We start from the raw sequence: 19,555 nt of genomic DNA on the forward strand, positions 1-19,555 counted from the left end.
GTCAGAGGGAGGTTTTTCACCCAGAGAGTGGTTGGTGCATGGAATTCACTGCCTGGGGTGGTGGTGGAGGCAGATACATTGAACAGGTTCAAGAGCTTGTTGGATAGGCATATGGAGGAACGTGAGATAGAGGGATATGCGGGAGGAAGGGGTTAGGTAGTGTGAGGGTGGTCTGATGGACGGCACGACACGGTGGGCCGAAGGGCCTGTTTTGTGCTGTATGGTTCTATGGTATTACCTCATTATTCTTGTTTTGGAGTATTTACTTTTGTAACTTATTGTAATTTTTGTGTCTTTGTCTTGCACTGTACTGCTAACCCAAATCAAGTTTCACATCATATGTCAGTGATAATCCAATTCTGAGAGAACGAGTGCGAAGGACGGCAACAATCAATACAGCATCACTTACAAAATATGACAAAGAAAATGCAAATTCAGGCAATATTTATCCATCAAGATACAAACAATACTGAAATACTCACTGGGGTGCCTGATTTTATTTGCTGTTGTAGTTTATTGGTCATTGCCTCTTCACTAAATTTGGCACTTCGCTTGACGTATATTCCTCCATGCTAAAAATACACAAATTACATTTAGATACTCTTTATTGCAAGGTTCATTGGGTTTCATAATAGAATTTTTAAAAATGCAACATAATGGATGATAAAGTGATGGACAGCTGATGTTCATGGTATAAACTGAAAATCATACATGGCTAAACTGCATTAATTCTGTTCAGTCTAGCATAGTGCCAATTTTCTACTTTAATTCCTAGGCTAATTTCAAAAGTGTAAAAGCCAGATAGTAAAAATGGTATACAAGTCCAAATGCTGTAATGCATGTGTAAAATTATGTCCCAGCTCTCGATAATTCTTTTTACTTTTGTAAAGATCCTAAACTAAGTTTGAACACAGGTAGGCACATTAGAAAATTCTAAATCTGCACAGACCCTTTGGCTGCCAGCATTCTTCTGTTGATGTTTTTCCTGTTACAAATTGGAATATTGGTGCATTTCACTAATGCAAAGAATCAGACACTGTACCAATCTTTAAAAACATATTTTTAAAAAGCCAGCCAACCATCTGCAAATTTGCCTTGTCACTGGAGCATCACATCGGTCATTGTTTTCATAGAGCAGTACATGCCCTTTGGCCCATGATGTTGTGCCAACATTTTATCCTGCTCGTTATCTGCTATTCCCTTGTTCCAAGGGGACATTGCAGTGTGGATCCAGAACTGGCTAGACCACAGAAGGCAAAGAGCGGTTGTTGAAGGGTCGTATTCTGAGTGGAGGTCGGTGACCAGTGGTGTACCTCCGGAATCTGTACTGGGACCCTTACTCTTTGTGATTTTTATAAATGACCTGGATGAGGAAGTGGAGGGGTGGGTTAGTAAGTTTGTGGATGACATGAAGGTTGGGGGTGTTGTGGATAGTTTGGAGGGCTGTCAGAGGTTACAGAGGGACATAGATAGGATGCAAAGTTGGGCTGAGAAGTGGCAGATGCAGTTCAACCCAGATAAGTGTGAAGTGGTTCATTTTGGTAGGTCAAATATGTTGGTGGAATATAGTATTAATGGTAGGACTCTTGGCAGTGTGGAGGATCAGAGGGATCTTGGGGTCCGAGTCCATAGGACGCTCAAAGCGGCTGCGCAGGTTAACTTTGTGGTTAAGAAGGCATATGGTGTATTGTTTTTCATCAATTGGGGAATTGAATTTAGGAGCCGTGAGGTATTGTTGCAGCTATATAGGTCCCTGGTCAGACCCCACTTGGAGTACTGTGCTCAGTTCTGGTCGCCTCACTACAGGAAAGATGTGGAAACCATAGAGAGGGTGCAGAGGAGATTTACAAGGATGCTGCCTGGAATGCGGAGTATGCCTTATGAAAGCAGGTTGAGGGAACTCGGCCCTTTCTCCTTGGAGAGACAGAGGATGAGGGGGACCTGATTGAGGTGTATAAGATGATGAGAGGTATTGATAAGGTAGATAATCAGAGGCTTTTCCCCAGGGCTGAATTGGTGGCCACAAGAGGACATAGGTTTAAGGTGCTGGGGAGTAGATATAGAGGAGATGTCAAGGGTAAGTTTTTTTTTCCTCAGAGAGTGGTGAATGCATGGAATGGGCTGCCAGAAACGGTGGTGGAGGCGGATACGATAGGGTCTTTCAAGAGACTGATAGATAGGTACATGGAGCTGAGTAAAATAGAGGGCTATGGGTAAGCCTAGTAATTTCTAGGGTAGGGATATGTTCGGAACAGCTTTGTGGGCCGAAGGGCCAGAATTGTGCTGTAGTTTTTTTTAATGTTTCTAGTATCTATCTAACCCTTCCCTCCCACTTAGCTCTCCATTTCTCTATCATTCAAGTGTCTATCTAAGAGTCTCATAAATGTCCCTAATCTATCTGCCCCCACAACCTCTGCTGGCAGTGCCTTCCACACACCCACCGGTCTGTGTAAAACAAAACTTACCCCTGACATCCCCCTTATACCTTCCTCCAATCACCTTAAAATTATGCCCCCTCGTGTTAGCCATTGTCGCCCTGGGAAAAAGTCTCTGACTGTCCACTCGATCTATGCCTCTTATAAAATCGATGCTCAAAGGACAGTGATTTTTCAGGGATGACAGGCAAAAACCTATGCCCAACTTCCCAATTTTGAAGAATGGGAAATGTTTGCTCTCAGAGATTCAAGCCAGTTTTCTGGGAAAAAATAGCTTTTATTTATTTTTTTAAAATGGTCTGGAATGTTGCTTTTACAGTTTAATGGTCAGATTTCAGGAAATGGGTAACTGGCAGATCCAGTATTATGTGCTCCTCTTTCTGTTGACTACATAGAACACAGAACAGGACAGGCCCTTCAGCCCACAATGTCTGCGCCAAACAAGATGCCAAATTAAACTAAATCCCTTCTGCATGTACATGGTCCATATCCCTCCATGTCCTGCATATTTATGTGCTTATTTAAAAGCCTCAAACACCACTATTGTATCTGCCTCCACCACCACCAATGGCAGCCCATTCTAGGTACCTACCACTGTCAAAAAAAAAACTTGCCCTGCACATTTACTTTAGGCTTTCCCCCTCTCACCTTAAGCACATGTCCTCTGGTATTTGACATTTCTACCCTGGGATAAAGATTCTGAGTGTCAATGCCTCTCATAATTTTATCAATTTCTCACAGGTTTCCCCTCAGCCTCCAACGCTCCAGAGCAAATAACCTTAGTTACTACAACATCTCCTTATAACTCACTCTCTCTAATCCAGGCAGAATCCTGGTGAACCTCTTCCACATTGCCACTTGGAGTATTGAGAGCAGTTTTGGGCCCCATATCCAAGAAAGGATGTGTTGGCTTTGCAAAGGGTCCAGAGGTGGTTTACAAGAACGATCCTGGGAATGAAAAGGTTAACATATGATGGCTCTGCACCTGTACTCGCTGGAGTTAAGAAGGATGAAGGGGGATCTCAATGAAACCTACTAAATACTGAAAGGCCTGGATAGAGTGGACGTGAAGATGTTTCCAGTAGTGGCAGACTCTAGGACCAGAGGGCACAGCCTCAGAATAGGACATCCCTTTAGAACAGAGATGAGGAGGAATTTCTTTAGCCAGGGGGTGGTGAATCTGTGGAATTCATTGCCACAGACGGCTGTGGAGGCCAAGTCATCAGGTACATTTAAAGCAGAAGCTGATAGGTTCTTGATTAGTCAGGATGTCAAAGGTTATGGGGCGAAGGCAGGAGAATGGGGTTGAGAGGGAAAAATAAATCAGCCATAATCGAATGGCAGAACAGACTTAATGGGCTGAATGGCCTAATTCTGCTCCAATGTCTTATAGGTCCGGGGCAGGGCAAAGAGATATGGCGCAAATTCATGAGAATGTTATTTGAACTAAGAGTCAACGAAAATTTTATGTGGACCTTTGCTATTATTCTCTAGAGTACAATGCTGAAGAATCCACATATCACCACTGTGAGCGAGATGCTGGACCTGCTTCGCTCTTTCCACCCATTACCTGTTCTTTGGGTCATAGGCTTTCTGTTGGTCCTCAGTCTTGTGTTTGCAGTTGATTAGATCCTGGTCGTTCTTACTGAACTAGTTCTGGTGCTTCTTTGATGGGTGCTAATCACAGTGAACATTATAGCATCCTGACCCCTACAGCCATTCTGTGGCTCCAACTCATTCAGGGTTGTTAGATTGCCTGAGGTATTGGTATATTATTGTCACTTGTACCGAGGTACAGTGAAAAGCTTGTCTTACAAACCAATTGCACAGGTAAAAACAATAACAGTACAAAGTGTCACAGCTACAGAGAAAGTGCAGTGCAATAAGGTGCGAGGTCACAACAAGGTAGATTGTGAGGTCCTAGTCCATCTCATTGTATAAGGGAACTGTTCAATAGTCTTATCACAGTGGGGTAGAAGCTGTCCTTAAGTCTGGTGGTATGTGCCTTCAGATTCCTGTATCTTCTACCTGATGGAAGAGGGGAGAAGAGAGAATGTCCCAGGTGGGTGGGGTCTTTGATTATGCTGGCTGCTTCACCAAGACAGCAAGAGGTAAAGACAGAAGGGGTATCATACAAGAGATACTATCTTTACAAGTTCCTTGAACTTTCCACCGTGTTTCTTGCAGCAATGTTTTTGCTGTCACCAGTGGTTTTGCACTAGGCTGGAGGCAGCAGAGCAGATCAAGCAATGGTCAGTCCAACAATTATCAGCACCTGTCTTGGTGAGTAGTGGCCTACACCCTTGCTTCTCTCACCTGGATGGTAATATAATCTACAGGTGCCTCTGCTAGCATTGGGGTTGTTGCCCAACTGTCATGTCTCTAATGAAGAAAGATTGCACCTGTTACCCCAAGCATTTTATTGAAAGCAAGACTCCTATGGAGTTAGCTTTCCTTGCTGCTTTCCAGAAGATTGCATCCTTTCCAAACCGGGCATTGAAAAACACCCAGATGAGTCAGTTTGGGATGTGGTTCAGCACTTTTTACAAGATTGGTGTAGAAATATTCTTTGGCCTCATCCAGAGCTACCCGGCTTGAGGAGTATGCACTAATTACTGTCACAAGTTGGTTCCATGTTAGTGTGGTACAAGGTCATGAAACACCCAATTACCCAGAAGATTCACTGCAAGGTTGGACTAGCACTTTCTTGATGGCAAAAACCACCTCATGAAGATTCCTCTTTTGGTTCATTCTTCCAAAAGAAAAATGAACCCACCACTTCCTCCTTTGAGCTGGCTAGGTCCTGCCCATCATATCATACAGACAGCAGTGATACCATCGTCAATGCATCCACTGGAAGGAGCACCTCCAGAATTCCAGTACTGTGACTCTGCCCTCTGCTTCAGCCACAACAGACTAACAGGTTCCAACTTTCTGCTACCCCAGAATAACAAACTGTCAAATAACCACAACCAACAGGAAAACAGAGCCTGGCGGAGAATAACATCTCTTTATTGGTCACATGTACATCGAAACACAGTGAAATGCATCTTTGCAATAGAGTGATCTGGGGGGCAGCCCACAAGTGTCACCATGCTGTCAGCTCTAACATAGCATGCCCACAACTTTGGAATATGAGAGGAAACCGGAACATCCGGAGGAAACCCACGCAGTCACGGGGAGAACATACAAACTCCTTACAGACAGGCAGCCGGAATCGAACCTGGCTCGCTGGCGCTGTAATAGTGTTACACTAACTGCTACACCAAAGTTCAAGGAGTGGTGGGGAGGAACTTCATCTCCCTTATTTGAAATCCCCTACCATGCCAGGGCACCTGAAAAACCCTCTCCAAAATTGAGATCCAAATGCATTAACTGTAGAGAGACCTTGCTGTTTCAGACAACAGCAAGGGCGAGGATTCTCCTCAACTGTCTCCTTCTGGTGACAGAGGAGCTGCTCCCCAAATGTTATTGTGGATTCCATCCATTTAGATGTGACCTTCACCTTGTATCAATTCCAAGAAAAATAAGGGGAGACGTATTAACCAATGTACGTGGCCTTCAACATTGTTGATCAGAAGGGACTGTGGAGTGCCTTTGCCAAATTAGGCTCGCTTCAAAAATTCACCTCCATGTCTGCATCTTGAAGTCGTGCTGGCATGATCTTAACCAACCAGCCTGAAACAGACTATAAGTCAGTGCAGGCTGCTGCCACTCAAGCTGTATCATCGCTGGCTGCATAATCTTTCCACTACAATATTGCACCTCATTTCCAAAAACCTTCCTGCTGGAGAGGGGCAAATCCACAGGAAAAGTAATAAATTTTTCAAACAATGTCTCCTCCAGGACAGGATCAAGGTCATTCCAAACCCCAGGTATCAGAGAGGCAGGACCTGATCACAGGTCTTCTTGAAGATGTAAACAATGGACAGAGGCACCACCAGCCAACTACCCACACACCTGCCCTATCTGCAGGACCCATATTGGCCTCATCATCTTCGTCAAAATTCATAGAGTTGGAGTAAAAACAAATCATCAAGGAATGAAGGAAGAATATGGAGGCATGATTTAATTGCAATACGAGACAAATAAAGGATCCAAAAGACAGGACTGAGTAGCTAATGTCATATTTCCTCCAAAGGGAAGAAGAATTCAGTAGTGGGTTATAACAAGGGGGGCATAGACCTGACAATCAGAGCCAGGCTGCCCAAGGTTGATGATGATGTAAAGTAAGGGAAATGTGGACAAGTCTTCCTTAAAGGCTGTTGCAATGTGGTCAATATTGAGATTGGCAACAATTTTGTAGAAAGTTTGTATTATTTGTTCCAACACATTCTGGTATTATAGAAATATTTTAACATTTTGCTTTTACAACCATGAAGGTTATTTCTGACAAGGTTCCACAATCAAGGTTCATCCCTGGCGCCAGTGTAAAAGGATATTGCTGAATGGATATTTTTGAAGGAATAAACAGAACAGCAAAAGGAAAATAAATCATGGTCTACATTGGACCCAAATGGCATTGGTAGGAACAGTGTGGACCATTTATTCATTCTGATTCACAGCACCTCACTGTTCTCCAAGGTACAACAGTGAACTTCAAACTGGAAGATGGCATAACCTGGAAAGACCCTATGAAATTCACATTAAGGGACATACAATGTCAGGGATGAGGCACTTTTGATATGTGGATAGACTGGAAAAGAGACACAGACAATCAGACTCGTATTTAAAATCATGAAGGCTCCAGGTGACACAGAAATCTGTTCCCTCTGGCAGAGCTTTGTAATTATGTTTATGAAATTTTCTTTTAAAGGACATGTGACTAGCCACAGGTAAGTGATTATTGTGCATCTAAATTATTGAAGTGAGTGGCTTTTAAGGCCATTTCAGAGGACAGTTGAGAGCCAATGATATGGCTATGGTCTAATCATACGCAAGCTGGAGCAAGTGAGGATGACATATTCCCTTTCACATTAGTGAATCAAATGGATTTCTGACATTTGACCGATATCATTTTTACGTATACTGCTTTTTACTTCCGACTGTTTAATCAACTGCATTTAAATTCCCCACATTGAGATTTGAATCCATCATTCCATATTTTTAATCCTGCCTCTGCATCTTTTGTCAATAAGATAAGATCTTTATTAGTCACATGTACATCGAAACACACAGTGAAATACATCTTTTGCGTAGTGATTTTTGGGGGGCAGCCCGCAAGTGTCGCCACGCTTCCAATGCCAACATAGCATGCCCATAACTTCCTAACCTGTACGCCTTTGGAATGTGGGAGGAAACCGGAGCACCTGGAGGAAACCCACACAGACATGGGGAGAACATACAAACTCCTTACAAACAGTGACCGGATTTGAACCTGGGTCGCTGGCGCTGTAAAGCATTGTGCTAACCACTATGCATATTGTTGGCAACAAATCTGATTCTAATCTCCAAAACCAACAAGGTGTTGCCAATAATTTAATAATGTGACAATTGATCACCATTTTAAATATCAGAAGCAAAGGACTGCAGGTCCTGCAAATCTAAAACAAACTGAAAACGCTAGAAATATTTAGCTTGTCTGAAGCATCTGTGAAGAAACAGTCAACATTTCAGATCAACTTTTCATCAGAACTGGAAAGAAAGATTAAAGATGCAGAGAAAGAGGGTGGAGAAGATAAATAAAGAGGGTGGAGAAGATAAATAAAGAGGGTTGCAATGAGTGAGAAGGCAGATTAAATAACACACAGGACAATGGTTAAAAGTGAAAGAGACTGATCAGGCATTAGTGAACAATGAAAGGTGCAAATGGGAAAAGCAAAATAATTACTGGCTGCCTGATTTGCTAATTATTTATAGAATTTTTCTAGTTTTTGGTATCAAAGGATTTTGTATGAAGAACGTGGTTGATACTGAGGCTGATATCTAATTCACAAACATTTTTTTCTAAATATCTTAACACTACAGAAACTAGTAAGCCACAAAATGGCTAAGCACAAATAAACTAATGGCATTACCCTTTGAAACCATGTCTCTTATCCTGTTTCCACATTCACTAATTTCAGAGGTGGCACCATACCTGAGAGAAGTACCATCCATACAATGGAAGCCACTTCAGTCCATCCTTTAGGACGTAACGCACATGGCCTAGTGCACTTGTCGGATTGCTAACATGTCCGCAATGATCCAGTCAACTGAACAGGAAGAAAAATATATTATTCACATAAATGCCTGGTCAATAATGTTCAAATATTGTTCACACAGCAGGAAACTAAAAAAGATTCACAAATCAAAAAAGTAGCTGATCAAGTCAAATCTATTCTTAAACATATAACAATGCATTCTGCAGCATTTTCAATGAATTGATATAACCACATTAATGGAAAACTGCAACCTGGAATTTGGAAATAAATTTATTGCCCTTAATTTTAAGATGGAAGTGTAGTGCAGGTAGACAATAAGGTGCAATAATAATCAATAAGACAATAATCAAAGTAATTCCTTGGAAAAATTCCAGCTTTCCACACACAAAAGAAAAAAAAAAAATCACCCTGTGCCTTATGATTTAATACTTGCAATATCTAAAGTAAGTGAGAAAGCAAACACATTAAGAATATTTGGACCCACTATTTATAAGTCAGGATTGTTAAACCTAACACAATGTCAAATGTATCTATCAGTTGGCAGTACCATCAAGACCCATGACCTGGCCAAATGGCAGTGCTAGCTCATTGCTCCTAGGTTCATACTTTAAATAATTAGCTTGGTTTTGTTGCTGCCCTGACTTCACAAAAAGCCAAGCCTGGTTGCTTTGCTTGGTTTCCATTCACCATTAATAAGGTCTTCAGCATCAATTATTTGAAAGCTGATGAGATTCACTAAAAATATAGGATTGGATACAGAACTCCTTTACAACACAAAATATTAAAAAACAGCAAAGGATAAAACAGGTTAAGTCTGGGTTTTTGCTCATCCATTTCTATTGTTCCTCCACAAACTACGTATCAGAAAAAAACCATCACTCAGAAGTAGCAACATCGAGCTCTACTTCATAATTTCTTTCTTCAAAACTTGACCCTCTCAAGCCCATGAGCAGAAAAGTCCTGCAATAAGATATTGGGAAGACTGCAGCCACTATCATAAGTTGCCACCCTCTGCCTCCACCATCACCCTGCCAGCTGTCTGAGGACAAACCATCTTAACTGCCATCAGACTTGGTTACAGAAGAGGTAGGACTGGCAGCTCAATGTTCCGGGGTTCTGATGTTTTAGACATGATAGAGAGGGAGATATTAAAGAGAGAGGAGTGGCATTACTCATCAGGGAAAATATCATGACAGTGCTCGGAGAGAACATATTGGAAGGCGTCTACTGAGGCAATATGGGTGGAACTGAGGAATAAGGAAGGGATGGCCACATTAATGGTATGATATTACAGCCCTCTCAATAGACTATTGAACAGATCCCTTGTACAATGAGATGGACTCTTGACCTCAATCTACCTTTGTATGACCTTGCACCTTATTGTCTACCTGCACTACACTTCCTCTGTAGCTGTGACACTTTATTCTGCACTCTATTGTTTTTACCCCGTACTACCTCAATGCACTGTGTAATGAATTGATCTGTATGCAAGACAAGTTTTTCCACTGTACCTTGGTACAGGTGACAATAATAAACCAATACTTTAAAGGGATTGGATGAGATAGAGTTTGTCAGATTGTGTTCGGGAAAGTTTCCTTAATCAATATGTAGAGGTCCCAACTAGAGAGAGTACAATACTGGATCTCCTCTTAAGGAACAAGACAGGGCATGAAACAGAAGTGTGTGTAGGGGAGCACTTTGAATCTATTGATCATAATTCCATTAGTTTCAATATAATTATGGAGAAGGACAGGACTGGTCCTCGGGTTGAGATTCTAAATTGGAGTAAAGCCAATTTTAATGGCACCAGAAGGGATCACGGAGGCGTGGATTGGGATCGGCTGTTTCCCGGCAAAGACATGCTTGGTAAGTTGGAGGCTTTCAAAAGTTAAATATTAAGAGAACTGAATCTGTATGTTCCTGTTAGAATAAAAGGCAAGGCTAACAGGTTTAGGGAACCTTGGTTATTCAGGGATATAGAGGCCCTAGTAAAGAAAAAAGAGGCACATATCAGCATAGGCAGTCAGGATCAAATGAGGTACTTGAGTAGAAGAAATGCAAGAAAATCAGGAGGGCAAAAAGAGGACAGAGGTTGCTCTGGCAGACAGGTGAAGGAGAAACCCAAGGGTATCTAATAGCTATATTAAGAGCAAAAGGGCAACAAAGGTACAAAATTGGTCCTCTTGAAGATCAGCATGGTTTATGAATGCATGGAGCCGTAAGAGATGGGGGAGATTTTAAATTAATTTTTTGCATCTGTATTTATTCTGGAGACAGACAATTGAACGGAAGCAAAAAAGTAGCGAGGTCATGGACCGTATCCAGATTACGGAAGAGGGGATGGCTGTCGAGGCAAATGAAGGTGGGTAAAATCCACAAGGCCTGACAAGTTGTCCCCTCGAACGTTGTGGGAGGCTAGTGCAGAAATTGCAGGGGTCTGGCAGAGATATTTAAAATGTCCTTAGCCATGGGTGATGTGCCAGAGGATTGGAGGATAGCTAATGTTGTTCCATTGTTGAAGAAAGGCTCTCAGAATAAGCTGGGAAATTATAGGCAGGTGAGCCTAATGTCAGTCATAGGTAAATTATTGGAAGGTATTCTAAGGGACTGGAGATACAGTATTTGGATAGACAGGGCCTGCTTAGGGGATAGTGAACATGGCTTTGTGCATGGTAGGTCCTGTCTAACCAGAGTTTTCAGGAGGTTACCAAGAAGGTCGATGAGGGAAAGGCAGTGGACGTTGTCTACGTGGGCTTTAGCAAGGCCTTTGACAAAGTCCCATATGGGAGGCTGGTCCAGAAGGTTAAGTCGCTTGGCATTCAGGATGAAGTAGCGAACTGGATTCAACATTGGCCTTAGCGGGAGAAGCCAGAGAGTGGTAGTAGATGGTTGTCTCTCTGACTGGAGGCCTGTGACTAATGGCATGCCGGTGGGATCAGTGCTGGGTTCGTTGTTGTTTATCATATTAATGATTTAGATGATAACATGGTAAACTGGATCAGCAAATTTGCAGATGACGCCAAGATTGGGGGTGTAGTGGACAACAAGGAAGGCTATCACAGCTTGCAGTGTGATCTGCACCAGCTGGGAAAATGGCTGAAAAATGGCAAGGTGGAATTTAATGCAGACAAGTGTGAGGTGATGCACTTTGGGAAGACAAACCAGGGGTAAGACTTGCACAGTGAGTGGTAGGGCACTGAGGTGTGTGGTAGAACAAAGGGACCTGGGAATACAGATCCATAGTTCCTTTAAAGTAGTGTCACAGGTAGAGGCTCATAAAGAGAGCTTTTGGCACTTTGGCCTTCATAAATCAGGGCATTGAGTACAGGAGTTGGGATGTCATGTTAAAGCTGCACAAGACGTTAGTGGAGGCCAAATTTGGAATATTGTGTGCAGTTCTGGTCACCTACCTACAGGAAAGATATCAATAAGCTTGAAAGAGTGCAGAGAAAGTTTACAAGGATGTTGCTGGGGACTTGAGAACTTGAGTTATAGGGAAAGACTGAATAAGTGCAAAAGGTTTAAATGGGGCAGAATTCTTTTTTAGGCGTGTCCAGGAAGGATTCCTGACACAGTATATGAACAGGCTGACTAGAGGAAAGGCCATACTGGATCTGGCACTAGGCACTGAACCTGGTCAAGTGACAGGCCTCTTAGTTGACAAGCATTTCAGAGATAGTGACCACAACTCCTTGACCTTTAGCATAGCCATGGACAGGGATAGGAGCAGATGATATGGGAGAGTTTTTAATTGGGGAGGGCTAATTACAACAGTATTAAGCAGGATCTTAGGACGTAAACTGGGAACAGATGTTCTCGGGGAAATGCACAAACAAAAATGTGGAGGCTGTTTAGGGAACACTTGCATGGGGTTCTGGATAGGTTTGTCCCACTGAGACAGAGTAAAGGAACCATGGTTGACTAAATATTTCACCTCTTTTGTCAAGAGGAAGAAGGAAGCATACTTAAGCTTTAGGAAGCAAAAATCAGGCAGGGCTCTTGAAAATTGTAAAGGTAGCCAGGAAGGAGCTTAAGAAAGGACTTAGGAGAACGAGAAGGGGGCATGAGAAGGCCTTGCGAGTTGAAATTAAGCAAAACCCCAAGGCATTCTACATGTATGCAAGGAACAGAAGGATGACTACAGTGGGGGTAGGCCACTCAGGTACAAAGAGGGAAACGTGCCCAGAGGCGGAGAAGGTAGGGGGAAGTCCTTAATGAATACTTTGCTTCAGTGTTCACTAGGGAGAGGGACTTTGATGAATGAGAGGTCAGCGTAGAACAGACTAACATGCCAGAGCACGTTGAGGTTAAGGAAGAGGTAGTGTTGGAGCTTCTGAAAAACATTAGGATAGATAAGTTCCTAGAACCGGATGGGATATACCCCAGGTTACTATAGGAGGTGAGGGGAGGAGATTGCTGGGGCATTTACGATGATATTTGCATCCTCCCTACCCACAGGAGTGATACCAGAGGATTGGAGGATTGCTGATGTTGTTCCCTTTATTCAAGAAAGGTATTAGAAATAATCCTGGGAATTATAGACCAGTGAGACTTATGTCAGTGGTGGGCAAACTATTGGAGAGGATTCTTAGTGACAGGATTTATGAGCATTTGGAGAAGCATAGTCTTATTAGGGATAGCCAGCATGGCTTTGTGAGGGGCAGGTCGGGGCCTCACAAGGACTAATTGAGTTTTTCGAAGAGGTGACAAAACAAATAAATGAAGGTAGAGCAGTGGATGTGGTGTATATGAACTTTAGTAGGTTTTTGACAAGGTTCCCCATGTAGGCTCGTCCAGAAAGTCATGAGTATGGGATCTATGGAGACTTGGCTGCGTGGATTTGGAATTGGCTTGTCCACAGAAGGCAGAGGGTGGTAGTAGATGGAGCATATTCTGCCTAGAGGTCAGTGACTTGTGGTGATTCACGGGGATCTGTTCTGGGACCCCTACTCTTTGTGATTTTTATAAGTGACTTGGATGAGGAAGGGGAGGGATAGGTTAGTAAGACTGGCGTATGACACGAAGGTTGGAGGGGGTTGTGGATAGTTAGAAGGTTGTCGTAGGTTACAACAGGATATAGACAGGATGAATGTTGGGTGGAGAAGTGGCAAATGGAGTTCAATCCGTAAAAGTGTGAAGTGATACACTTTGGAAGAACAAACATGAAGGCGGAGTACAAGGTTAATGGCAGGATTCTGAGCAGTGTGGAGGAACAGAGGGATCTTGGGGTCCAAGTCCATAGATCCCTCAAAGTTGCCACAGTGGTTGAGAAGGCGTATGGTGTGCTGGCATTCATTAGTCAGGGGATTGAGGTTCAAGAGTCGCATCGTAATGTTGCGGCTCTGTAAAACATTGTTTAGACCACACTTGGAGTATTGTGTTCATTTCTGGTCACCTCATTATAAGAAGGATGTGGAAGCTTTAGAGAGGGCGCAGAGGAGATTTACCAGGATGCTGCCTGAATTACATTGAGTGAACTAGGGCTTTTCTCTTTAGAGCGACGCAGGATGAGAGGCAACTTGTTAGAGGTGTATAAGATTATGAGGGTCATAGACAGAATGAACAGCCAGCATGATTGAGTCCTGACGAAGGGTCTGAACCAGAAACGTCAACTGTTTACTACCCTCCACAGATGCTGCCTGACCTGCTGAGTTCCTCCAGCACTGTGTGTTGAAACTAATATTCTAATTTTAAAACTGTCAAATTCATTTTCTAATCTCTCCATCTTGGTCATGCTACACCTGCAATCCTCCAAAGGAATCTCCTCTTTTCTATTTTTGGCCTCTTGACATTCTTAATTTTATTCATTGCACTGATGGCTATGGCTTTCTTCACAAGGATCCAAAGAACATAAAACACTAAAGCACAGTACAGGCCCTTCGGCCCACAATGTTTTTGTCGACATTTTATCCTGCTCTATCTAACCCTTCCCTCCCACATAGCCCCCTATTCTTCTATCAATCATGTGTCTCTTGGTATTGGTTTATTATTGTCACTTGTACCGAGGTACAGTGAGAAGCGTGTCTTACAAACAGATCGTACATGTCAAATTCATTACACAGTGCAGTTACATTGAGTTAGTACAAAGTGCATTTATGTAGTACAGCTAAGAGTCTCTTAAATGTCCCTAATCTATCTGCCCCCACAACCTCTGCAGGCAGTGCATTCCATGCACCTACCACTGTGTAAAAAAATTTACCCCTGACATCCCCTATACCTTCCTCCAATCACCTTAAAATTATGCCCCCTCGTGTTAGCCATTGTCACCCTGGGAAAAAGTCTCTGACTGTCCACCCAATCTATGCCTCTTACCATCTTGTACACCTCTATCAAGTCACCTCTCATCCTCCTCCTTTCCAAAGAGAAAAGCCCGAACTCGCTCAACCTATCCTCATAGACATGCTCTCCAATCCAGGCAGCATCCTGGTAAATCTCCTCTGCACCCTCTCTAAAGCTTCCACATCCTTCCTATAATGAGGCGACCAGAACTGAACACAATACTCCAAGTGTGGTCTAACCAGAGTTCTATAGAGATGCATCATCAGCTCGCGTCTCTTGAACTCAATACCTCGACTAATGAAGGCCAACATTCCATATACCTCTTAACAACCCTTGAAGTTTGAATGAAGTTTTAATTAGAACTCCTTGCCACTGTCTTAAAAACCCATTCCTTTTGCCCAATTTCCAGGACAGGAAAGAATCTTCCCTTGAAGATTCAACACTCAGAGTTATACTACTTTAAAAATGATACCAAGATTTTTGATAAGACCAAATGCAGAAAAAACATTTCCTCTGGGGAATACAAAAAGAGTGTCCTGGTAATAACATTAGGATGCATCTCTTTACACAAAAGCTAATGGAACACTGGAACCCTCTTTAGAGGACATTAGTGAAACATGTTTTTTTTAAACCACAATCCACATGTATCACAGTCACAGTTATAATTGCTGGAATTGCAGATTTGTTTTTGCACAGAAAGAGGGCATTCCACACATTGGTTCTTGCCATCTCTTTATAGGGCAACTCAATCATTCCATTACCCCAGCTCTTTACCCACAGAATTGGAATTGTTTGCCCACCTGACTACAACGTTTTCTCTTGAGAGCCCTGATTGACTGTTTCCACCATCCTTACAAGAAGTTACAGATCATGTAATGATTATTATTTTATTCAAGATATAATCAAGAGAATTTAAACATATTGGATGCTGTAAAGGGACTTGCAATTAGGCATGGCATTATTAGGTAATGTAACCAAACTGATATTTAACTTGACCCTTCACAATCTTAAAATCTGATCCAGAGGCGAGCTTTCAACCTAATGTCCAATCCAACATCAATACCGTCCAATCCCACCTTAGTAGCAGTCACCCTGTTTAGCCCATCTCGTGTCAACACTTCATCCATACTTCTGTGCTCTGCACGACTAGTCCATTGTCCTACTGGCCAGCCTTCCGTGTTCCGCCTGACCCTGACTTGCACTCATTCAAAATATGCTGCCCAGATCTTCATTCACAATTCATCTTCACCATCTTTGCTGATCTACAATAATTCGTTATTTAACAAAAGCCTTAACCTATAAATTCTCGCTTTCAAATTCTTGTATGGCTGGGCTCTTTCCCCTCTGTTACAATGAACCCTAACTCCTCAACATTTCTTCAGGAGATATCTGCATTATCCCAATAATGGCATCATGCGTACCCCTGATTCTAAGTGCTCCGCTATCAGCTGTACTTTCAGCTACTTAAGCACTGTGCTGGAATATTGATCCATTGACCAGTGGTGCAGAACCAAAGCAAACAGATACATGTTGAACAAAGCAAAGATCAGCAACGAGTAATTACAGAATGAACCTCCATGTAATGAAGCAAAATGTCTCAGGAGTATCATAAAAATGATGCCATGTCAATTACAGATATACAAGGACACATGACCAAAGGCTTTATTGAAGGCAGTAATTTATCAAGGACTGCTTTAGAGGTGGAAAGAGTCAAAAAACAGAGCTTTAAGAGCTCACGGCCTGGCCTTGCAATGATGGACCACTTTCTTTTTTAAATAAATATTTTGGAATCTCGGTATCACTGGCAAAGCAGCATTCAGTGCCCATCTCTCATTACCCCCAAGTGATTTGCTTAGCTATTTCAGAACATATTTGAGAGTCACTTGGAACACAGGATTGGACAAGGACTCCCATTGACAGGGATTGGTGAACCAGGTGGGTTTTTGTGACAATCCCGTAGTTCCCATTGTCACCATTACTAAGATTAACTTTTTTTCCTCTCCAGAATATTAACAGAATTTAAATTCCATAGCTACCATGATGGGACTTGATCTCACGTCCCTAGACTGTCAGTCCATGTATCTGGGTACCTTGCTAAATTAACGGCTATACTATCACTGTACCCCTTCATCAAATTCAGGGAGGCTCAAATGGGTAAAGTTATTCAAGTCCAGCTACTTTGGAGATTTGAAGGGCTAGAGGAGATAATAAAGATGAGAAGAAGGTGATCAGAGTAGCATTTGACAAAATGAATAATAGTTTTAAAATTGAGTTGACGCTTAACCAGGATGCAATGCAAGATAATCAAAGGTGATGGGTGAACTGCATTTGATACAAGTTAGGGAACAATATGGTTTTGGATGACCTCCATTTTAGATGATAGAATGCGAGAAACCAGTCATGCACATGGTGGAATAGTCCAGTCTGGAAGTGTTAACTGCATTGTTTGAACAGCATGAGCTAAGCCAAGGCTGGAGCCAGAGGATACATGCAGTGAGAACCAAGTCTAGTTTGGCCTTCCCAATAGCATGAAATGGAGGAAAAACCTGCTCCTCCAGCACTGAAGCTCAGGGTCAAGGGAGCAAGCTGACATTTAGAAAATTACATCAATTTCAGATGAAGTGGCCGAGAAGGGAGGCGAATAATAGGAGGGGACCAAAGGGAAACCATTGGGGAACACCAGAAGAGGTGTTCCATGTGTGTTGGTTACCCACTTACAACCGAATAGAACAGTATCAGGTGGGTAACAATGGAAATGTCCTACTATACGATGATGTGGTTAACCATGTGAAAAGCTGCAGCAAGGAGGGACAGATCACCCACGATGTCAGTGATTTTGATCAAGACTATCTGGAACCACGGCAGAGATGGAAACCTATTTGAAGGGATCCAAGTAAGAGCGACACAATTCTGGGATATGGCAACAAAATTTAAGTACTCTACCATGAGTTCGAGTTGATTGTGTAACACAATATTTTCTCTGCTCTCAATGTTCAGAGATTTGCCAGTATTTCAGCCGCACACCAAGCAACTGCCTTGTTCCACTCAACAAAATAATTTGTATCTTCCAGGTTTCCAAAAACAAAAGAACTTTGAATAATTATTAACATGTTACAAATGAAAAGTTAGGCATGCTGCAAAATAGGAGCAAACAATAAAAGAACATTTAGCATGGTAAATTACTGCTGAAGCCTTCAAAAGGGTATTCTAAACAATACCCAAGAATGAATACCATTTAAGAATCAGAACGCACACTTTGAAGACTTAATTGGCAAGAAAATATGAAGCAAAGTTCACACACCTGTGCATTGATGATTAGACAAGTAAATCACATTCTCCTTTTTGTTTGGCAGGGTTCCATATATAATAATCTACAAAAAGATAAGATGTGGAAAGGATGAATGTTCATTGCAGGAGGAAATGCAATTGGAGATTTCACCACTTAAAAACTGAGCAAAAGGACATTAAATAAATTAATATAAATTACAAGATAAATCTACCATCTGCTTGGAATTTCTCCAGAACAAAAAAAGATGAACTCTTAGTGAGAGAGAGGTGACCTTGCATTATGAAGTAGTGACATTTGAAATATCTTCCTAACTTTAAGGCTCTGTATCCATGTTAAAGCTTTCAAGTCTACAGTCTAAAATTCATAGAAGCATAGGGCAAGCAGGGAAACATCGTTTCTCAATTACATATCATCTAAATCCACCAGCTTTTTTTTAAAAAAAAACGAATGGTCCCATTGCTATCCACTTTTGCTTTACATTTTTATACTTTTCTTGTCACCTCTCATTTCCCATCCATTCCCCTTTTGTTCTCTACATTACCCTTCCACCTCTCTCTCACTAAGAGTTCATCTTTTCTTGTTCTGGAGAAATCCCATCACGGTTTCTTCTCAGATGTTGTCTGACCTGCTGAGTACTTCCAGCATTATCCTATTTCTTACCAAAGCCTTGCAACAAAATCCCCTCCACAAGCAAGATAAATTGCAGCTTGGGAAAAGTTTCCAAAGCCATAATCTCAAAAATGTCCACCCAATATCATCAGTGGTGTCACAGGTCTTTGAATTTAATTAATTTTCAAAATCGCTGAATAAATGATCAATAAATTTATGTGCAAGGTGGCAGCATTTTTTAGTTGGATGACACATTAGAAACTTTGACCCTACAACACTTCCAGAGCATTCAGTATGGTCACATTTCTTACTGTGGTATCCCCAAAAAAAAACAGGACCAGGCTCAATGCACAGATGATAAATAAACTGGGGCAGACATAGTTCTGCTCAAACTTAAAGTAAAAAACAGACGTGGCTAAAGCAGACCTTTTGGAATTCATAGAATCAAGAACATGGCAATAACTTCCCATGCATTCATGTCATTCCAAAGCACTTGACTGCAATCAAACCAGTCTTCCAAACAGCAAGGACGGGCATCCTACTTGTGTTAACTTTAGGTACGGTCAGGATAAGGCCTAAAAATCAAAGCCAAATGCACATTCCGGTCTAAGGTACACACCTGGCTTACATAGAACAGACAGCACAGTACAGGCCCTTCAGCCCACTTTTAACCTACTCTGAGATCAATCTAACCTGTCCCCTCCCACATACCCCTCCATTCTTCTATCATCCATGTGCCTATCAAGGCTTAGCAGAAATGTCAAAGTCAAATCTATATTTTTAAATTTAAATGTTTTAGA

The 19,555-nt window shown here is 42.0% G+C and overlaps 1 protein-coding gene across 1 annotated transcript in view; it reads right to left on the bottom strand.

The window, feature by feature from the left end:
• Positions 1–19,555, bottom strand: part of agpat5 (1-acylglycerol-3-phosphate O-acyltransferase 5 (lysophosphatidic acid acyltransferase, epsilon)) — a 123,672-nt gene that overhangs the window by 84,794 nt on the left and 19,323 nt on the right. Inside the window, 4 exon segments of the mRNA XM_052025080.1 lie at positions 483–572; positions 8,515–8,591; positions 8,594–8,629; positions 18,159–18,228. Of these exon segments, the coding sequence (XP_051881040.1) occupies positions 483–572; positions 8,515–8,591; positions 8,594–8,629; positions 18,159–18,228 (273 nt within the window).

This window comes from Pristis pectinata, chromosome 10 (genome assembly GCF_009764475.1).
Source record: "Pristis pectinata isolate sPriPec2 chromosome 10, sPriPec2.1.pri, whole genome shotgun sequence".
NCBI classification, from domain to species: domain Eukaryota; kingdom Metazoa; phylum Chordata; class Chondrichthyes; order Rhinopristiformes; family Pristidae; genus Pristis; species Pristis pectinata.